Source organism: Coturnix japonica, chromosome 5, assembly GCF_054131305.1.
Source record: "Coturnix japonica strain WE chromosome 5, WE-NBRP24, whole genome shotgun sequence".
In the NCBI taxonomy this organism is placed as follows: Eukaryota; Metazoa; Chordata; class Aves; order Galliformes; family Phasianidae; genus Coturnix; species Coturnix japonica.
In genome coordinates, this window is record NC_140667.1 from 54099662 (window position 1) to 54122534 (window position 22873).

At 46.6% G+C, this 22873-nt stretch overlaps 2 protein-coding genes across 6 annotated transcripts in view; both read right to left on the reverse strand.

The window, feature by feature from the left end:
* The window catches only part of MDGA2 (MAM domain containing glycosylphosphatidylinositol anchor 2), a 290230-nt gene that overhangs the window by 143662 nt on the left and 123695 nt on the right, over positions 1-22873 (reverse strand). For all 5 annotated transcript variants that reach the window (XR_004307273.2, XM_032444620.2, XM_085549694.1 and 2 more), the window contains exons 4-5: positions 16577-16773; positions 13518-13650 (exon numbers count right to left, since the gene is read on the reverse strand). Coding sequence is in view for 4 of the 5 variants with exons in the window: in XM_032444620.2 (XP_032300511.2) it covers positions 13518-13650; positions 16577-16773 (330 nt within the window). In the remaining variant the exon portion in view is untranslated. The remainder of the gene's footprint in view (positions 1-13517; positions 13651-16576; positions 16774-22873) is intronic.
* On the reverse strand, positions 1243-4354 carry LOC146760856 (inositol 1,4,5-trisphosphate receptor-interacting protein-like 1). The gene has a single exon (XM_085549699.1). It carries the CDS (start codon positions 4049-4051, stop codon positions 2288-2290), a length of 1764 nt encoding a protein of 587 aa, XP_085405825.1. The 5' UTR covers positions 4052-4354; the 3' UTR covers positions 1243-2287.

The following is a 22873-nucleotide window of genomic DNA, read 5'->3' on the forward strand; positions in this document are numbered from 1 at the left end:
ACTGTTAAGAACTGCGCACTTCAAAGAGATCTTATCTTTCAACCATTAGAGGGGGGTGGGCCGCTTGTAAGCCCTGAGGTACGGGATACTCAGGACCGGCGCACTCGGGAGCCTTTGGATTGGCAGCTAGTTAAGGAGTGAAGATCGGTAATGGGTATGTCGGGCTTGGCAAGTCCTGCCTGCCAAGCTCTATTGGACATGATACAGATGGAGGTTGTCATAGAGATTGACATATGCCCTTTAATTGTCATAGTGTGGCTTCTCTAAGCTAAACAAGCCCAGTTCCCTCAACCTTTCCTCACAGGAGAGCTGCTCCAGCACCCTGACCATCTTAGTGGCCTCCTCTGGACACACTCCATGTCCTTCCTATACTGGGGGCCCAGGCCTGGACGCAGTACTGCAGACGGGGCCACACAAGTGCTGAGTAAAGGGGACAATCACCTCCCTCTCCCTGCTGGCCATCCTTTTTAATGCAGCCCAGCACACAGTTGGCCTTCTGGGCTGCAAGCACGCACTGCTGGCTCACATCCAGCTTCTTGTCCACCAGGACCCCCAAGTCCTTCTCCACAGGGCTGCTCTCAAAGGGGTTCTTTGCCCAGTCTCTATAAACAGCTGGGATCGCCCCAGCCCAAGTACAACAGCTTCTACTTGGTCTTGTTGAACCTCACTAGGTTCACATAGGCCCATTTCCCCAGCCTGTCCAGGTCCCTCTCTCTTAGAGAGCAGCTTGGCAACCACATCAGCCGCTTGTTTTATAACCTTGGATGGATATGATTAGGCCCCAGGGAAATATATACATTCAGTTTCAGGAGGAGGTCTAGGACATGTTCCACTGTTACAGTGGGACATAATCAGCTCCTCTTGCCCACACCAGGAGCTTCAGGGTCCTGGCAGACATGGGGAGGAGCCTGACCACCAGCGAGGACTGAGAAAAAGCACTCATTGATCACCTCAGCTTTTTCCATGTCTGAGGCCAATCCTCTGTTCTCACTTATCACAGGGGGAACACTCTTCTTGTTGTGTCTCCTCCATATGTACCCGAGGAACACACTCCTATTATCGTTCACACCCCTTGCCAAGTTCAACTATATCTATCTGTGCCTTGGCTTTCCTAATCTTTTTTCTACACATGCAGATAACGACCCTATACTCCTACCAGGCTACACAACCCTGCTTCCACTTCCTCTACATTTGGCTCCTTTTCAATTGAGGGTGACTGAGCAGTCGATCTCCCTGCCCCAGGGGATGGTGAACTCTCCCGTCATGGCAGCATTCTGAAGCCGTCTCACCACGGCACTGTGCAGCTGACACTGCAGTCCTTCCTTGTGCAGGTCCCTCTCAAACACAGCACTGAGTTGAGCAAGGCATTTCTTGGCATTTGTGCAGAGGCCGAAGCTCCCAGAACAAAGGGACGCTCTCTGACAGGCCGGGCGGTCCCAGCACAGCTGGTAACAGGAGTCTCTGTCAGCAGCTCTGTGCAGAGGCCTCTTCAGCTGCACGGGGTCTGGCTCCTCACGGTGTGGCAGCAGGGAACGGCTGCCGTGTGCGGTGCTCCCGACACACAGAGATCTGAGCACCAAGGATGTCTTGCTCCAGTTTAGAGCAGGGAGAGGAAGTTCTTTCAATATACGTACACACGACGACGAGATTGAGACACAACAGGATAAATAGTTTATAGTTTATAAGAGTTTATTAAAAGGTGTTGTTGTTTAGGGAAATGGGGAAGGGAAGTCGGGTGATAGAAAAGAGATAGGAAATAAAAGCAAAGAGTCTTTGTAGAAAGCAAGAGAGAATTAGTCACCGCTGGGTTTCCAGCATGACTCGTAGTTTAGATGTTGATCTTCAGTAGAGATGGGTCGTCAGAGGTTGTTGCTCCGTTGATGACGACCACAAAGATGACATGTTACAATGACAGTTCAGACTTATTTGAAAGTCCAGAGTGGTTGCGTCAGCTCTGTTTGGAGTGACAGCTTCCTGTTTCTTGGACCACAGCAGGAACACCTCGTTTCAACCCTCTGGCCCTTACCAGCAGGTAAGAGAGAGCAGGGAAGCATCTGCTTGCATCTTGCATTCACAAGATACAATGGTTCCATCCCCAGATCTCCCGTACCAAGATGGAGTCATTTGGTCACAGGCCGGATCTTCCACTGGTGAGCTCTCTCCAACGTGACACTGACTGCCACATGGAAACAGCCACCTCTGGCCTCCTAAATAGGTCTCAGAGTCGTATTGCTCACAGGATGTGAGCTTGCAGCCAAAACAAGAGAAGGGTTCGGACAAAGGTCTCTCAGCGTCCGAACAGCAGCAGTCTGATGTAGCGATCTTTCAGCTCCCTGAACTCACGCAGCGCTATGGAGTGGGCGTCCGGGTCCTCCTCCAGGTGCTGGAAGAGGTTGAGCGGCTTGGCGGATCGGAAGGACTGCGGCAGGACAATCGTGCTGTGCACCGACTTGCTGCCAAGGAAGAAGTGGTTCAGGCATTTCTCGTCCAGGCAGAAGCGCAGGTACCGCAGGAGATTCTCCATCCGATTCAGGAAATACTTCCTGCGCCACTTCTTCAAAGGGATGATGGCCAAACTGTGGAGGACAAGAGTCTTGATGACATAGGTGGAAAAGCCCATGCCCACTAAGATGCTGGCAAGCAACGTCAGGCAGTGCAGGTGGGAGCTGTCCTGTCCGGTACTCCTGGCCGTGTGCTGGAGGAACTTCTTTTCTGCCACAGCGCAGCTCTGCGGCCATGTTGTGCTGGGCGTAAAGCCGGCGTCTGTGTTCTGGCTGGTCAGGTAGATGTCCGAGTGGTCTTGCTGCACCCCGAACAGCAGCTCGACGAGGACTTTTTCCCCGCTGTAGGCTTCTGTCAGCTGGAGCTTGCAGGAGCGTCTGGAAGGCAGCACCTTCAGGCTGTAGGCGTGCGCGTGGTGGGTGGTCTTCCAGATTGCTGCCACCTGTGCGGTGAACCAGGTGACAGTTCTCTCCACATCCAGGTAGGAGTCAGTGCAGAGAGTCTGTAGCAGGCTGGGGTCCTGATTTTGGCTCAGCTCATCCTCCTCGTGGTGGAGGAAGCACAGCACGTTCCCCAGCTGCTTCTCCCTTTGGCACATGCACTGCAGCTCCACGCGAACGCGGGAGTTCCTTGCCAGCCCGTGCCCTTCATCTCCCAGCTCGAGGAAGAAGCTGTGCCCGGGGGGAGGCTCTATGGGCACGAGCAGGCAGTACACAGTGTCCCACTCCCGGGGACTCCAGCCTTCAAAGGCGCTGCCCACCCCAATGGCGGGCTGCAGCACCGGGAAGAAGCTGTTGGACCAGATGAATCTGAAGGTCTGCACAAGCTGGTTCATCAGCTCCTCCACTATGGGACACCTGGTGGCCCTTCCTTCCACCTTTGCCAGGGCACGCTGTTTGAGAAATTTGGTCAATTCTGAATCTTTGAAGTCTTCTTCCTCATCCTCCTCCTCTTCTTCCTGTTCCTCCCTTTCCACCATTTCCACCTGCTCCTGCTGTTCTACCTGCTCCTGCTGTCCGCCCTGTTCCACCTGCTCCTGCTGTTCCATCAGTTCCACATGGTCCTGCTGTTTTTCCTGTTCCACCTGTTCCTCCTGTTCCACCTGTTCCCCCTGTTCCACCTGCTCCTGCTGTTCCACCTGTTCTGCCTGTTCCACCTGTTCCTCCTGATGTTCCTCTTGTTCCTCCTTTTCCACCTCTTCCTCTTCCTTCACTCCCGATGCCTCCTCCTCGCCACTGGAGCTGTCATTTTGACTGCTGCTTTCATCACGCTTTTTCATTTTTAGGGACTGCACCATGTTCCAAAAGAGCAACAGAATCAGTCCCATACTGAACCAGATCTTCCAGTGCTGCAGCAGAGCAAAGAGCAGAGATGACATGTCCACCCAGCTCTGCTGCTCATTCCTCTGCTCAATCTCGTGCTGCGGAGGTATCATGTGCATTTGCAGATCAACCTCGCGCCGCTGCACGTTCTCGAGCATGAGCTCATCAGTTTTAACACTGACACTTAGCGCCCTCACCACCAATGCGAGAACAAACACCAAAGCCATGATCTGCAAGAGATGGGAGAGAGGGGGTCAGTGGGGCTGGGAGGGAGCGGGGCCAGGAGCCGCATGGCCCTGTGCTCAGGGAGGAGCAGTGGGTACGAGGGAGCTGGGTGGCAGCAGGGACCGAGGCCAGCGCTGGCAGGGACAGTTCCAAGCACTGCCCGTGGTGCTCCCACAGGGGCCGGTGTTTGCACCACATCCCTCGTCCAGCCCGACCTTCCCCTGCTGCTGCACTCACCATTGGCCCAGGTCAAATATGCAGCAGCGCTGCCTGCCTGTGGCCCTAAACCCATCCCCTGCATTGTGATGCAATGCATTCCTGCTGATGTCACAAATGGGCTGCCCGACTCCACCCTTCTCAGCTGCCCTGGGTGGCCACGGCACTGCCTCAATTTGGAGGCATATCTCTGGACAGAGCTCCTGGGGAAGCTCTTTACTAAGCAGGTGGGAGCTGCCCGGGCCTTTCTTTAAAATAAAATGGGGTGGTATTTCCCATGGATGCTGTGCTCCTCATGTGGCACCCCACAGGTTATGTTCACCAGCCCCTGGGTAAAAAACTTCCCCTAAGGAATCAGTCTTGATTTCATTATTAAACGAGACCAGCACAGGGTTGTGCAGGTTGGGCCAACAAAGCACCCTCACTGAGGAGCATTCCCCCTGGAACTAGCAGGCTCAGCCAGGCAACCTGCCCAGAGAAAACCTTCAACTCTCTGATGGAATAAATAAACTTTGTTAGAAAAATATAGGAAGATTTTGTGAATATTTCCATGTGTGAGTGCGTGGAACAAGCTTTCCAAACGTCCTTTTTGGACATCATAATGAGAACGGCCTCCATTTTCAGAAGAGCTCTGCATCTTTGCTGCCCTTTAGCATCAGGGGTTTCTGCGTGCCAGCCCCACGTTTCGGAGCCCTGGTTGGGTTGCTGGAGCACAAAGGGAGCTGCAGAGCCGCTGTGAGCCCTGCCCTGCACCAAACAAGGCCCTACTCATGGAGAGGGAAGCCGTTTGGGCTCCCATTCAGACTGCAGCTGCATCCTTTTAAAGGGACCTCAGTTAGGAGGTTTTTGCATGCAAGCATTGCTCTTGCAGCAGTGTGTTCCAGAGGGCTGCAGAGCCCGGCTGCGAGCTCCCAGCGGAGCTGTGCCAGTGCAATGCTGAGTGTAGCAGGGCAGAGTGCAGGCACATCCAGGCACCATGCAGAAATTAAATCAGAATGGAACCAGTTTGTTCTCAGTATTAACATGTGCACACAAGATGGGTTAGACTCTGTTAGCATACAGAGATTAACTATAAAATGCATCTACAGGATACATCAGTCTTCACTGAGTAATAGCAACATACAACAGCCTGATTAATGACCAGAGCATAAGTTTGTCAGATCCAGCACAAAGTCATTAAGTGATCATTAGCACCCTATGGTACATGCTTAACAGCACCAGTGTACCAAGCTCCTCCAGCGTGGCTCTACAACAGAACGGTTCCTGTTCAAACAGAGCTGCCACAGGGTCATTAGCAGAGAGAATGGGAACATCTCCTGATCAAAGGTCCAACACTGATGTTCAGTGGATGTGAAAGCAGCAGCCTTTCTGCTGTCTGGGATGGGTATCTGGGGCTGCTACTGCACCAGGAGGAGACTGATATTTGCAAGTGATGTAGGATACAGAGAAAAGTCTGGTGCTGAAGCGTGTTATAATTACAGGACAAATATATGTATTTAGAATGGGTATACAGTGCTTAGAAAATGGCACAATTGGCTTTAGGGATTACTGGAAAGGCAAGAGAAATCTCACGCTTTAATAGACGTATCAAAGCAGAGCAAAAGTCATATCCTTGACAGCTCACTATTCTGTGATGAATAAAAGTGAAAAGACAATTTCCTCCAGTTTTGTGAATTACTTCATATGTAGAACTGAAGTAATAGAGCATAATTGGATTATGCTTTCTCATAGATATATATAGATGTGTGTGAGCACGCATCCATTTGATTTACGGGGATGATTTCCTGCAGGAATACAATGCACATACTCCTAACTACGCACATTATGAACAGTCCCATTCAAGTCAGAGTAAAAAGAGACAACACTTGAGGTCCCCGCTGGGCTGGGAGCATCATTTCAGCACTTACTTACCCAGTACAGTTCAAAAAATAATAGATTACATCTCCCAGCTGAGGTTCAGATTTTAAATTATTGGGTAAAAAGAAACCTGCTATTGACCACACTTGTCACATCCAGCTGCAGTACTGGAGGTTCCTTCCTTTCATCAACACCCTCTCACAAAAAACAACCCGAACCATTTTTATACCCCCATCCTCTCTGCTTTTATTCTCCCTGCTGCTGCTGACAGAGCCGTAATCTTCTGGCTGCTGTCTGACAGTCCGATAGCTGGTCTCCCCAAAGAGAGAAATCTGGGCAGTAAGTGCCAGTGTATAATGAAGCAGCCAAAATAAGATACTCCAGTGGGCAAAGCAAGCAAGCACCCACTTGTGTGTGCTGGCAGCCCATGTGCCCCCTTGGGAGGTGAAAACTTTGCTGTGGGCTGCTGGGATGAGGCAAGGATTCCTGGGCAGGTTTCCTGTTGTTCTGGGAATATGATCTCCAACAAAGCCAATGGGAAAAATCAATAGGCAGAGACCCTTAAATCTGAGCTCTCTGCAGACGGATGCTATTTGCTATTTTCCCCATTTCATCATTCCCTTATATTTCTAGCACTTGCAAGAGAAGAAAAAATAAAGCCATGAGGGATTTAAATCCCAATTATTTCAAGTATGCATCCATTTTTTTTGCCTTGGTACGTCCAATTGCAGACATACTATAAAGAACAGAAAATGACAAAGTTTCGGGAGAAGCAGGAAGGAGAGTTACGGGAGAGAAACAAAGCAAAGAATGAGGTTATATTTAGCCAGGTCCATTTTGCACGAGTCTCAGCCTTTGTGCTGTGTAACACCATCACTCACCCAGACCTGTGCACAGCAGCCAGCTCAGAGCACCAGCCTGGGCAGGCAGCAGGTAACCCTGCCCTCTCCCTCCATCCTAAATAGCTTCATTTTTCCTCCTCCAACCTCTTTCTTTTTTTTGGTAAATCCTCTGTTTTCCAGCCAATGGGGACACAGCTTTGATGACTCATCTTCTTTATGCCATGTGCCTGGCTGCCTTTCATCCCGAAGCAGCAGCACTTTGATGACTCGTGCTCTGCTCTGCTCGTGCTGCCGTTCACGCACAGATGTGGCATTGATAGCTGCATTGGGAGGAAGGGAGGCGGAACCGTTTGCTATTCAGAGCACTTCCTCGGTGGTTACGCTCGGGAGCCAACTACAATAGCTCACAGCTCCCACACTGTATGAACTATTCATTCTGTGGACATTTTATCAGGAGGGTATGAAGGGAAGGCAGGATTCTCCCATTAGCAGCAGAGCAGTGTTCAATCAGCTTAACTCACTCATGCAACTGTCCCCTTCATCACTATATTTAGATGCAAGCCTACCTTTAAGCAATGCAGGCTTAAATTCATCTCTGCTAATTTCAACCACCGGAAAGTCAGACGTGCGATCCGAGGTCACGGATCTTGATGAGATGTAAGCATCCCCTAAGCCCAATTCCTGCTATCTGGAAATAGATGGCATGAACTGCTCTTTGGAGATGTCCATTCACTGAGAACAGCGCTCCCTGAACAACAGAGCACTACACATAGCAAAGCTTTCAGCGAGTGAGGCAAGACAAACCCTCTCTTTCAACAGCGACCATCACCCACACAATTAGTGGATTACAAATGACTGGCTTAGGAGGACATGCAGACAAAGGACCCTCGGGGTTATAATAGATGGCAGTCCAAAACCAAGCAAAAATCAGCAGTATGCATTTGCTAACATGCAGCACAGTACTCAGCACGCCCTGAAGCACTGAATTCCTCCAAGGAGACGCACAGAGATCAAAGGGAACTATGTGAGGTACAGAGGATGAGATTCAAGGGGGAAAAACTTAAGGATCTAGGTTCACTATTCAACTGAAGTGGTGGGACGAGACAAACACCTTTAACATACAGAACATTTCTGCAAAGAGGAAAAGAATAATCTCTTCTCCACATCACAGTGGACAGAATCAGAGCAAAGGGCTCTAGTTTACAGAAAGGAAGACCTGGGTGGGTCATCAGATCACACAGTCAGAAGTTGGGGCAGATAAGCATGGGGCCAGATCATGGCAGGGACAAGGATTGGATTCAGTGCATTCTGCCATGAAGAATGAGACTACATGACCTCTTGGAGTCCTTACAAGCTTTATTTTCTACTGTTCCTTCTTACTGTAGCATTCATCTCATCCACCTTCAGTACTCAGCTCTGAGTATACAGCTAGCTATATCTCTTATCTGAGCACTTCAGCCCTTGGTAGTGCAAGACTGTGTACCGCAGACATGTTCTTTAGAATGCCAGGGGACACAGAGAAATAATTTTTGAGGTCAGATAATTCTCTTAAGGATGTGTTGTCTGAATGAAGAGAAACAAAATAAGTCTGTCAGTACAGGCTGCTGTTTAAAGGAGAGATTAGAACCAAGCCTGTCTCAGTTCCATTCCCATGACATCCCAGACAGAGCGCGATATGAATGAACTATGTCACACAGATGAAAAATCACACATTGAAATACTCTACTCATCTTTCTTGGTAAAAAGTTACTGTTTGGGATTATTTCTGTGTTAACAGCTGCCAGAAATCAACCTTATTATTATGCATTAACGATATCACCTGCACTAAGCAGCCTTAAATGGCTAATTCAAACTAATACACATTTTCAAATGAATCAATGCCACTGAAAATGCTTTGTAGATGAAGACTGCTTTATTTGCTTTTACACAGTCATATTAGAGGAAATATAAAAGGAAGCCCAGAATTTAAATACTGCAAGCTGCCTACTTATTTCAACTCTTTTGGAATCCTAATGATGTTTGAGATAAACCTTTCAAAATGGAAGATGTTTGGTTTGATGGGTAAGCATCATGCTTTGTCTCTGACACTCGGAAACAGTGACACCTTTAAAGGATCCATTCATGTTTACTATATACATCTGATCATCAAGATGTGAGATCCAGCGTTAGCTGTATTTGAAGTCACCTTTCCCTGCTCTAAATATTAAACAGTGAGTCACACACAAGCTGGAGACAGATTTTAATATAATCTGTCAATAATTCATGCTTGATACGGAGCATAATTACAGCCTGGAATAATATAAGCCCTGTATTTCTACAGGAGGTTGTGCTTCAAGCAATGGCCATCACGTCAGGACTTGTGGGCCTTACATGGGCAAATTTTTAGCGCCTTCCCTAAGCCGAACAAACCCAGCTCCTTCAGCTTCCTCCTGCATGTGATATTCTCAAGTCCCAGACTGTTTTTGTGGCATCCACTGGACTTGTTCCATGTCTTTCCTGTATTAAGGAGCCCTAAAATGGACAGGATAGTACAGACGCTGACTCGGGAGAGCAGAACAGAAGGGACAGATCCCATTCCTGGCCTGCTGGCTGTGGGCCCGACTCACAGCCCGGCCTGCTGTGGGCCTTTTTGGCAAAGCCCATTGCTGGCTTGTGTTCAACTTGCTTGCCAAGCTCCCAGCCTTCTTCCTGCAGAGCTGCTTTCTACCCAATTGGGCCCAAGGTACTCATCTGTTGGGCCTATTTCTCCCCAGGGGCAGGACATGGCATTTGCCTCATGATGCTGCTGCCTGCCCTCCCAAATTTGGCCCCAAATGCACCTGTTCCCATTGTTTTTGTCATTAGGAAAGGCACTGAGCAGCACTTCTGATGTTGATCTCTGAGGGATGAAACAAGTAAATGGCCACTTGTTGGACATCCTGCTGCCCCTTCAGGCACAGTTTTTCTCTAGTCAGCCACCCATCACCAGTACATTAAGAGCTCTAAGAGGATGAAAAAACTTGAAGGGGGAGAAGAACATGTGATGTGAATACCATGCAAGAACTCTCCGGGGCCTCAAAAAAAGATGGGTCAGTAGCACCCCCAAGAAAAACCCAAAGGGTAGAGTAGGAGCCAGAATCTGAGCAACCAGCTTGTCTTCCTGGGTACAGCATGTACGTGGAGATACAACACAAACTGGCAGCGTAGACAGAAAGTATGGAGGTCGTGACTCAGCGTGACACCCACTCGCAGCTGCTCCTCTTCCAACAGCCTGGATTCCAGCACATACACTGAGAAAATTGTCAGGGCTCCTCCTCCTTGTCAGAATAACCCCTTGATTTTCTTGCAAAGCAGCTGCATTTGGTTTGTTACAACTCCCGCTTGCATTAACTTACCCAAATTAACTTCTGTGCGCTGATTTTAAAGGGACTTAGTCTACTAAAAACAAATGAGAGTTGCAAAATTAGTCCCTTTGCTGTTCTTCTTCACATCTTGACTTCTATTTCTGCTCCTGCCACTCAAGAGCAATCTGACAGCAGGTGAAACATTTCACAGTGCTTCTGCTTCCCTTCAGATATCTCACTTAGGTACTACATTTGCAGAGTAATAGCTGCCTTGAGGTACAAAGTGGGTCTAGGCTTGACAAGTGCCACTATACATGCTGCTGTATAATATCAGCCCTAATTGTCATATTTGGCTTCAGCATATGCACAGTCACATGCTTCTGAGATGATCTCAGTTGCTCTCATTACAAAATAATTTTTACTTTGGTATTTTAAACTGGTCTGCACTGGAACAAAGCAATATGCATGTCTGGAAAGCAATGCCAAATGCACTCCAGCTCCTGCAATACCTACAGATATACATGGTGGTAGGTCTAAGGCTTCACATGTTTGTGCAGAACCATTGTAATGAAGACACTGTGGCTGAATGAAGGAGGTGTGAGTGTACCTAATTATACTTATGTGTAATGCTTCAAACTTACATCTTGTCCGAAGTATACTGATAAACACATGTTCATCTCATGGCATCAGCTTAATTACTTCCCTAATTATTTGCAAAGCAGGCAGGAAGATTCCTTGCGATTGGTTTTATCACTGTAATTGAGTGTTCTGGTGATGCCATGACACACAGTCGAATAATGAGCGTGATGAAGTGAGCAAAAAGAACAGAAAGGTGACAGGGACAGGCTGCACTGAGCAGAAGCCTGATCTGCTCACCCGGAGACATGTCTGGTGCTCTTCAAATTAGTCTTCACTGTGGTGTGTGCACAGGAATACAGAGGTGTGAAAGTCTCTACAGCACAAATAGTAACAGGAGAGCACTTTGGTTTGCATGCTTTCCTTGCAATGAATGCCTGTGCTCATGGCTGTGCCATGTACAGCTCTTGACAGGGGAAGGTGGGAGGCTTGAATGCTTCCGAGAAAGAAACAGGGAAAAACTGGTGATGCATCGCTGACACTGCACTCTCTTACAGTAACAGGAGATGATCTAGCAGAAAGTTTAACAGGTGACCCAGCCATCATTGTGGAGACCTCAGTACCAGTGAAGCACTGCGGGCAGTGCAGCAGCAGGATGCCACAGTGCTTCAGTGTATCCAAGGGATACAGCAATTGCTGCACTGGTTTGGTTTCATACCTGCTGAGCACCAGTTCCTCCATCCACCTCCTGCCACTGCTCACCATGAGTGAAAACGCTCCTGGCAGTGTGCTGGCATCCTGCTGAGCACAAGCACTGAGTGAGCACCCTCTTTAAGCCCAGATGGCTGCTGGGACAGCACATAGCCCTGAGCTGCCCAAGCTGGAGTGCATGTCTATGGCAAAGAAAAGCATTCCCAACATCACCCTCAAGACAGCCCATGAAAGGGAGCCTGGCAAACCACACACTGCTGTCTCAGGCAATAACAGCCTGAAGCCAGCCAGACAAATCACAGCTGGATCAGGGGGGAAACCCACTGCTGTAGGGCTTGGCTGTTTTCCTTGGTCATCTCTTAGCAGTAACTGCCAACTAAAGTTCAAGCAAAGCTCTCCCACCAGATCTGCTTATAGACCTGAGAAATGCAGAGCAGCCAAATCGCCACCAGTGTTACATATAATTAGCAGATAAACTTAAATTCACTTCACATACCAGAAACACCATGCATGTCTGCAAACCTCACAGACAATTCTGTTAGTCTCTCTGTTGTTTCCATAGACTAACATAGCAGTAATGGGCATTCAGCCTGAAATTAACAGCAGGTGCACAGGCTGGGATTGCTCTTTTAAAACACATCAAGTTCAGGTTCTGGTTTCCATCAAGGTGGATTTATCTGCATTGATGATTTATGTAATTTCTGTGAAGTTACACCAGGTGAAATTCTACCAAATAGCTCCATCAGATGTCACATTAAATGAGAAAAGTTTTGTCCCAGAGTCATCAACACATCAGTCACTGTCTTTAATGAGTTACTGTAGTAATTACTATACCTACTTAATCTTGCCCTTGATGACAGCTGTCACCAGGTTCCTCACGAGACAGTGTGAATCTTTATACATTTCCAAGCTTGTTTACCTCAGCAGCTACTCCTGAAGTGCTATTCCTGTTAATGTACCAACACAACCTCCTGGAGAAGGCAGCTTTCTCCCAAAATAAACACGACATTAGTAAGGTGGAAATAATTCATTCTTGTTACAGAATTAGATCATGATCCCCTATGCTTAGAAAAGGATAATCATGCTACTTCAAGCTTCCCCATTACCACAACATAAACAAACTTAAGTGTAAAAGAAAGCAAAATGTCACAGTTTGATGTTGTCAGTAAAAGAATAAAACATATGCTTCCACTACATCTTGATGGATACCTCTGGAGCTGACCATAACTCCCCTACCACCAGCAGCAGCTCCAATGCTGGGCTGGCTGTTTGCTCAGCAGCGTGAAATGAGACATCCCAGAGTTTCATAGTCTCTGCTTACCAATCAGAAATTCAGAAAGAGCTGAAGGCAAGTCCTTGAACTAAAGCCAGGAAAGCAGAAATAACAGGAAATGTGCTGGTTCTAATAAAATTCATAGTTCACCTTAGACACACTCAGCATAGAATCACAGGATGGTTTGGGTTGGAAGGGATCTTTAACACCACCCAGTTCCAACTCCTGCTGTAAGCAGGGACACCTCCCTCTAGAGAAAGTCCTTCACAGCCCCATGCAGCCTGGCCTTGAAATTTCAATGCTCCAGTTGTTTTGTTCATTTGCTACTTATTTTTAGTGTCCCGAGGCATACAGTTTTAAGGCACAACTCCTATAACACGAAACCTTCAAATGTTACATTACCTATAGAACGTTGCTCTGGAAAACATTTCTGTAACCCTAAACCAAGAACTTTGCTCGTTGACCATAAACCACATCAGACACATCAGCTGTTGACCCTGGACATGGAAGCTGCAAGGGAGTCACAACCCATAATTTCCATCCTCCTGGAAACTAGCACGTGTCAGCATGTTGGCACACCCTGAGATCAGGGTGTATGTTAAGTGGGAGAAGAATGCTGTGCAGCCCAACAGACCCCAATGGGACATCAAACAAGCTGCTGGAGGCCCACCTGTTTTGTTGGAGAGTCGGAAGGACACCATCTTATCAGGGATGCTGCAGACATTCCTCACTGAGGCGATGCAGCTGTAGTTGGCGTAGTCCTGAGGTCGGAGGTTCTTCAGCTTCAGGATCTTCGTTTCCCCCTGGGAGAGCAAGAAAGAGCATTAGGAAAAACCTGTGGAGGGGGAGCCAGGAGGACTTAATTATGTCAGACCTTGTTTTTGACCCACAGCTCACAGAGAAGACAAAAAAGCAAACTGAAGAATGTCCATTGTCCGGTGTTCTGCTCAAGCAGCTACAAGTTTTGATTTCCAGATACTTTGAGAAACGCATCTTAAATGTTGTTAAATAACATCATGAGCATCAACTACCTGGGTATATCTAGGGGAGAATGCTGCAGTTTGTGAAACAGAGGTAAAGAAATCACAAAGATAAGGTACAAGAGAAGATACAGATAGCAAGAAAAGAAAAGAGACTGTCATTAAATCAAGCTCAGTCCATGTTTGGAGCATGGGAACTGAAGTGCTTTGTACGTACAATCAGTCCCACAAAAATGATGTGATTAAAATCAGGCTGACACTGAATCAGTGTTTGCACGAACCAGGTCTGGAATGGCTGATCCTGAGGATCAAGATCCTGCTTTGAAAAGAGGTTTACATGGACTAGAGAAGGGCCTGATCCAGGACAGTGGGAACAACATTACCCAAGTTATTAAGTTCTGGTTTGGAGCCAAAGATCAGCAGCTCAGTCTTTAGCTGCGGACTCCAAGTTGAACTGGTGGGTTGAACTCACGATGGTATTCTGGATCATGTCCCTAGATTGCAGAGATTGGTAAAAATACATATATTTTCTCCACTGGTTTGTATAATTAGTCTAATTATGTCTAATTGTGTAATTATTGTAAATACAGCAAATCCAATCTTGTTCCGAGGCTGTGCAATTACAATGTGCAACGAGGAGGATGCAAACTCTTTGGAAACAAATCTGCATCAAGATTTCCATTTTGAAAAGTTCAGTATTTCAACCACTGACACAGATGAGGATACACACGTTTGCTTTTACTTTGTATTTGGGTTGTTTTTTTTCCCCCATGGCAGCTAAAAGAAGTAGTTGACATTACCTGACTCATCAACAATTCTGTGCTTAAAGTTCAAGAATTCCCTTTTATTTGCCCAGTTTTCAAAGCGTCTTCTATGATTTCCTACAGCACGGAATCTATTACAAATAAAATGGCCTTGGAATACCAGCCCAGGCTGCCCCCCATCCAACCTGGCCTTGAACACTTCCAGAGATGGACGGGGCATCCACAGCCTCTCTGGGCAGCTGTTCCATCAACTCACCACTCTCACAGTAAAGAACATAAACACCTCTCTTCCCACCAGCCCTTACTGGTTGTTAACTTATCACACGCAGAACTAATCACGCTGAGACATATAGTGGACAATTATGACTCTTAAACCTTTAATTACATCCTTTCTTTTTATAAACATATATCAGATCAAGTAGGCACCCAGACAAGGTACACTAATTCAAAAAGACCTCCAATAAATCAAAAAATATTATGGATAAGCTTTGGACTATCGATACAAAGAGCTGATTTATTCATTACCCTAACCCTAACCTTACCCTAAACCTAATCCTAACCCTACCCTAACCCTAACCCTACCCTAACACTAACCCTAACCCTAACCCTACCCTAAAGTTACCCTAACCCTACCCTAACCCTAACAATAACCTAATCCTAACCCTAAACCTAACCCTACCCTTACTCCTACCCCTACCCCTACCCCTACCCCTAACCCTAACCCTAACCCTAACCTAACCCTAACCCTAACCCTAACCCTAGAACAGACAGAAGTCATAAGGAGAGCGCCTCCACTAACCTAACAATCTTTTGTTTCTTTTTTCTCTGTTTTTTAATATTGAATCTAATTTCATGTGACACATTTTATTAGATCCATTCTTACAAGATGATAGGAATTTCATCACCGGCATTTCCATACTGAGATACTGTAAGGCAAAGAGGACCCCCCTCAAGGGCCTCTCTCGCTTTCTAATTAAATCGTAAAAGTAGACTCATTTACACACTTGAGTCCAAAGAAACAAGCCACACGTTTGCTAAACTGAATCTGTACTCATTACATTAAAAATAATTTCATCACTTTTAGGAGACCAATAACTTGACTGTGTAATCTAATTCTCATCTCTGCAAGGTTCTGGGCTACGCATTTCTCAGTAGATTACCAAGCCATGGTAGCGATATAAAGCTGTCAAGCATAATAGGAAGAAAAAATGAAGGTGCTCTCAAATCATTAGCTGAAAATTATTTATGAAATTTGCAGCTTGCTTTCGATTCTGAAGACCAAATTACCAGGCAGTTTTCACTTGTCTTTACTCATTGTTGCCTGAGACTTTACAAAACAACATTGCTTTTTGGGTGGTTTTTTGCAAGCACCGTTGCACACAATTCTCCCCAGACACTGGGATGTGCCACCTTTTTATTTGGAGACTGTGTAAGTGTGCTAACAATAAATTAATCTGATCTAACTTGACAGACCCTTTTGTTGGCCCTGTCTGCTCTCGTGGCTCTGAGCAATGGTAGGAAGATGTACAAAAAGCACTGCCTTCCATTTTTGCCACATCATCCTTCAAGTGTGCAAGTCTGGAACAAAATGACTTGTATTCAGAGCACTGAAAGGTAGAATAATAATAATATAATAATTTAAAAATCCCCAAACTGGGTTTAGCCTACTGGAAATGCTTCTGAGGCTGCATCTTCTGTACAGAACTGTGTAAGATTAGGAAACAGCAGTCAAGGCAGAGGACGGGGCCTGCAAGCCAAAGCAAAATGACTTAGGGATTCCTGTAGATAGCATTCACTGTGCATCTTATTGCAGCCTCCTGCCTCCTCATTTCCCTATCAACAATTCAAAGGCATCTTTTCCATGAGCAAGCAGTGAAACAAATCAGGGTGCAGATGCCAGCAGGGATGGGCAGACAGAACTGCTGCACGTCCAGCTGCAAAGCCTCTGTGCAAGGAGGGATGGAGCTCCGCCCCGTGGCTCCTACCTGTGTGAAGAAGGGCTCGTAGATCTCTACTCCCTTATCGGAGCCCTGCAGCAGCACCTCCTGGCCACGTCTCCAGCTGTACCGGACGGGCGGGTTGGAGTTGGCCACGCACCTGAGGAACACAGTTCTCTCATAGTAAAACTGTTCTTTCGCTTCGCCGATGCTCTGGTGGACCGTCACTATTGGGTCATCCAGATCTGGAAAGGCAGAACACAGAACCAAGGTCAAGTCAGGCTGCAGCCCATACAATAGACATGATACAATGGTAGCATCCTTCATTTCTGATTTCACTAATATTTAGGTTTCGCTTGGTTTTCATCTTCACTACTGATTTCATATGTATGATTTCAATTTAAACATTTCTTAGACAAAATAGTTTATCAAGCTTCGGTAATAAATAGTCAGATTCATTTGCATCCTAATGGCAGGATCCAGTAGAACGCTGATCGTGTTCATGCATCCATTTTCCTTAAAAGCAGCAATTTAATACAGCAATTTAATGCATATTTCCTTATTTTGGTTCTACGCATTGAACTTCAAGCAGGTAAATTCATCCAGGCTTTACAACACACTTCTCTTGATTAAAACACAGATATCATATAATTACTCCCACCACATCATCACAGAGAAAATTAATTCCCCAGAACAGAATTTGTTCATTTTAAATTCAGAAGAAATAGAGATAGCCAATGGAATGTAGATACACTTAATGAATGACATTGAGGCTTTATTCTGCCAAGAACAAGTAGACCCCTGTCTGTGGAGGTTTGCTAATGTTCATTGTAAGTAAAGACAGCAATGGCTGTTGTTATAATGGCTGTTACTCACTCCTAGCTAAAAACATTCAACCTCCAAGCAATGTGGTCAGCAGTTCTGCACTGAGCTTTACGGAAGAGCTTTGCTGCCCAATGAGCTGGCAGCCAACGTGGGTCGCTGCCCATTGTAGCAGCCCATACACCACAGGGTGTCGGAGCAATTACCCCTATTATACCCACACTGATGCTGTTTGTGTGCACACAACTATGGCACATTTCCACGTGCACCTCAACCTTGCCGGGAATAACTGCACAATGTTGTTAGCAGCGCTTACTTCTTTTTTTCTCTTTTAAAATAAAATATAAATAACACATCAGGTAGTGCTTAATTATTTACCCAGAAACACAACCCTATCATTGCAAAGGCTCATTACACGTGAGTGCCTACCCAAATAGAATGCGCCGCAGCCGAGGCCATGATTCAACAACACACAGAACTCCAAGATCAAGCCTCATCCCAACCACCAGTGACAAAGGGAACGGTGCTGTGTCCAAAGGCACCCACACCTCCATCCCCCTTCAGCACCAGGTTGGGTGCTTTGGTAGAAGCATCACTCTCCTTTTGCTCTATCTGAATAGCTTATCGTATTTCCATAGTCCATATTGAAAAACAGACTGCACTTATTCTGCAGAAGCTTATACTTGCATTTGTGTAACAAGAGAAAAGCTTGAATTTCTCAATCATAAACAAAACATGTTCCAAAGTTTGGAATAACTCAAGCAATAACACCTTGCGATGGTGTATGGATTGTAAGTAAATGTTATCTTCTCCCTACCCTACAAAACACTTTAGTGAATATCACGGAATCAAATTATGAAACTGTTGTTCCAGATTAGGATGGCATTTTCTAATGAGATCTCATTTTTGTTTTAAAGGTTACTTTAAACCAGAGCAGCATTTGCAAAGGGATAGGATTGCGGAAACGCCATCTCCTACTCTCCAGTGGGAAATAAAAGGAAGAAAATCAGACTGCTTCAGTTTCTAGGCCCATACACCTACAGAGATCCAAACCCTGTGCCATGATCCTGCCTAAAAAGTCATTTTGAGAATGTTGCTCAGGCCTACACACACTGCATGGCTTAAAGCCTAAACATGGGGATAGAGATTGAATCATAGAAGTGCTGAGGTTGGAAGGGACCTTAAAGATCGCCTGGTTCCAACAATAAATGAGAAGCCTATGGGCTTAATGGCTAACACACGGTAGCATGAGGCTGATTGAACATGGAACAGCTTGCATGAAGTCCTGGTGGAAAAGCTGAATGCTCAACCCTACATCCATGAAGGCTGGTCACATCCCAGGCTGCAGCAGTGAGAGTGCAGCACATCCAGGGCAGCGATCTCCCCTCCATCCACACCTCTGAGACATCCCATGCTAGTGCTGATCCATCTCCGTGACTGAAAGATGGATGCACTGGAGTGAGCACAGAGGGCACCAAGAACCTAAGGTCTGAAGCAGGGGACATACAGGTGTGGACTAAGGGGGCTGAATTTGGTCAGTCTGGTGGAGAAAGTGTGGAGGAGTGACCCAGTTGGTCTTTCTTTGACTGATTACAGTCTACTGTAGGGAAGATAAAGGTCATCTCTTCCTAGAAGTACAGAGCAAAAAAATAATGAAGCAACAGGAATGTGCAGCACCCTGAGAAATTATTCCTGGCTGAAGGTGAGAAATTCCTCATGAGATCAGACAAGTGCCTGGGTAGGGTCCCAAAGAGACTGTGGGATCCCTGTCCTTGTTGGTGGTCAAAGCCTGACATGCCCTGGAGATGGCTGTGGTTAGAACAGGGGGTTGGACCAGAGGTCCTTGGCCTACGTTATTTGGTGATACCACAAGGTGATGCCATCCCTTCCTCGTGCTGCCTGCCCTCTGGCAATGGGTCTCTGCTGGGTGTGCTCCAACCCTCTGTCCACATAGCCCTGTAGTATGACATAGGATGGATTTTGATAAGAATACAAAGAAACCTCAAAGAAATCTAGGTTGGGAATAGAAACATAGCAAGCCTTCTGCCAAAGCATTTCATAATGGTTAATTAATACAAAACTGGCACTGCAGAACATGGCTGATGTTTCCATCAGCAGTTGGGAAGATCTCAACAGCTGCACCACAGCAAAAGAAGAAGCACTAATAGGAGACAAAATAATGCTTGCAATTGTTGTCAGATTTCACCAAAAAAACCGCTTGCTCTACTGCTGTGCAGGGTTAGACAAATGTTTTACTGCCTTGTTATGTAAGACCATATTTTGCTCAGACAGTGTGAGAGCTGCAAACATAATACAGAATACATTTCTCATAATGCTGCCAAGGTATTCTGCAGAGCTATTATGGTGGAGACACGCCAGTGCCAATGTGACAACCTCTGGGCTATCTTAAAGCCACCCGATCAATGTGGCACTGATGCCCACTTATCAGACCTGGCTGGAGCTCCAGTTTTGCTGTTTAATTGAATTGTCACAAATATTTAAAGAAAAGAAAGAAAAAAGAAAGAAAAACAGAAGGACATTTAAAGCTCGGTGCATAGGTGTAAGTACCCATGGGCGACTGTTCTTCCACAGCAGCAAGTGAACAGCCAAGGCTTCAGCCCTGGGAGGAAGCCATTGACTTCAGGTATTGCACACCATTAACCTGGGAAAGAGTGGCAGACACTGACGAGACAGGGAGATCTCACTGCAAATGAGACAGGCTTAGCACCCAGGAGCTCGACAAGATGCATTTCTGGTTTCATTTCCAGGCTGATCAAATTATGAAGAGTTAACAGAATAATCAGTCTCCAGATTAAACTGAAGTCATGGGTGTTGCTATGTAGTCGAAGTCTACTAATTAAAATGAAAATAATTACAGAAGTATGTTTTCCACGGAGGTTTATGCCATCATTAGGTTCAATTTTTCAGTCTTTAATCTTTGAATTGAACCAAACACTTTCTGAAGCCCAGATGGCACAGGCATGTTCAACGCTGCATTGATAAATTTCCCTCCGTACATCCCCATGCTCTCAAGCAATCCCAGCCTCAACTGTTCAAAACGGGTCTAATCTAAACAGGTTGGGAATTGCAGCGCTGTGGTTGGGGGTGTTGGTGTAGGAGGTGAACAGAAGAGTGGCAGATAGAATGAATACCCCCTGTATGCTCAATGGCAGAGCACTGGACAATCATCCTGGCTGTGGGCAGGGAACATGGACCATGTGTTGCAGCCCTCGGCTGAGCTCCAGGGTGTTTCATGTGGGCACTGTGAGAGTGGGACCACGGACTGCATTTGCTATATCATGTTTTTCCAGCTGCTGGGACTACACAGCTTGCTGATTTCATTTGTTAATTAGCTGCCTTTGTCTTCAAATGCTCAAAGCAAGCGATGTTTGGAAGTCAAGATAATAATAAATAAACCACGCATCTGGTAGACGGATTGAAACTGCCTCATCAAGACACCCACAGAGGAGGCAGCAGTGGTGCATGCATCCAGCCTGCCTAACTTCATTCTTACACTGAAAAATACAAAGTTCTTCCCACAGTTTTCCTCACTTTAGCCTGCTTGGCCTAACATAAGCTATCAATACGTAGGTGGGTTTTAGCTGTTCATGGTACGGTATAATATAAAGCAGTTGCAGTTGATTCAGAAAATGGATAAAAATCCAACAAATGTGTATTTCTGCGTACCTGCAGGAAGGATAACAGACTATCTTGTCTGCCATCCATCAGCATGGAGCACAGCTCCAAACAAGCTGGCTGGAGGCCAGAAACAGGGGAGCCAAGTTTTATGCAGCCCTTTGTAAGAGATTTGTGATGCATATGCAGTGCTGTCCTACACACGCAGCACACAGAGAACCACTGAAAGCTCGCATCATTTACAAGGACAGAGCCCCTAAGGCGGCCAAGCCTCCCTGTGAGCTCCAACAAGGCCAGCACTGTGACCTCGGCAGATCCCTGATGAGCTTATAGTGACCTCCAATAGCATTCTGCAAGGATCAGACACGTGCTAGAAGGCTGGAAGGGTGCTAATGTCCACAAACAGAATGACCTCAACAGACATCAGTCCCCATACAGACCCTTCTGCTTGCCACACTCTGCTGAGGGCTGGAATCTAACAGCAAAGACCTTTACTACAGTCCTGAACTTCTATGTGCATGTGAATCCTAGAATGGCCTGGGTTGAAAAGGACCACAGTGCTCATCCAGCTCCAACCCCCTGCTGTGTGCAGGGTCACCAACCAGCAGCCCAGGCTGCCCAGAGCCACATCCAGCCTGGCCTTGAATGCCTGCAGGGATGGGGCATCACACAGATCAATGGACCCATCATGGAGGCTAACAGTGCAAACAACACACCCCGGCATGGCCTGAGAGATGAATCCTACCAGCTGAAGGCACACACTCAGCATGGTGCTGAAACACGGCCAGGCTCACTGCTGGCAGTAAGATGGAGTAACACAATTTACTTCTGTACATAGAACTGGTGACCTGAGTACAGGATCCTAATGGGGTGTCAGCCACTGCTATGGGAACATTCAGAAATAAAAGGGCACACAGAAAAGCAACAGAATAGTACCTATGTACTGGAGAAAGTACTTACGACTTTACTTGCAGGAAAAGATATAAAGAGACAACACATTTATCAAAACCAAGAGTGAACTGTAATTTCATTATAGGATATAAGCATCTCTTGGTGGGAAAACAGCGGGGACAAAAGAGCTCTTTTGGCTCCTGGTAAGATATACAGCAAGCAGCAATAGCTGTAAACAGAAGGAAGCCCAAGGATGCTGATGGCTGTAACCACATATAAAGCATGTAAGAAACAAGAGTGAAAGCCACTCTGCAAGGATGGGCAGATAACAGGAGAGCAGTTATGAAAGCAGCCCTAAGGGACGACTCTGCCACAGGGCTCTCACTTGCCAGAGATTTCTCTTTCCTTTCTGAACTGAGGTGCAGCTGCTAAAATCCCACTCACCTTGGAGGAGACTCAGGAGGTCACCCAGTCCACACCTTCCTTCTCTCCATCCTGATGATGCCATTCATTTTGCATCATCAGCAAACATTAATAGCAACAAATTATTACAGCATGGAAATGCAGCTGAAGCCAAAAGAGGGGCTGAGGTTTGTTGCCTTGACTGCCTATCTGCCACATCCCCATTCCCCAACACCTTCTCAGCTTTCCTGTGGCTCTCAACAAATTTTCGAGTGGGGATTGAGATCCCAAAGACGTTGAACCTCTGCCATGCTTTATGGTATCAGGGCATATGTGTGGGGAGAAGCCAGCACTGGAGGAAGGCTTGAGCCAGCTGAGAAGCACCTCCCTATGCACTGCCTACTCTCCTTCTGCAGCTCACCCTGCACAAGCTGACTCCTGGCTATGAGCCTTCTTGCACATCTTTTGCTTCTTAGACAAAGAAAACAAAACGAAGGAGCTTGTCTCTGGTCGTAATGCAGCAACCCCATACAGGCCTTCTCTAGAGCAACAGCAAAACCTCACCCTCACCTTCTAGAGGAGCTTACAAAGCAG

Coding starts and splice junctions, on each gene's coding strand:
- LOC146760856 (XM_085549699.1), bottom strand. CDS start 4,051: ATGGCTTTGGTGTTTGTTCTCGCATTGGTGGTGAGGGCGCTAAGTGTC.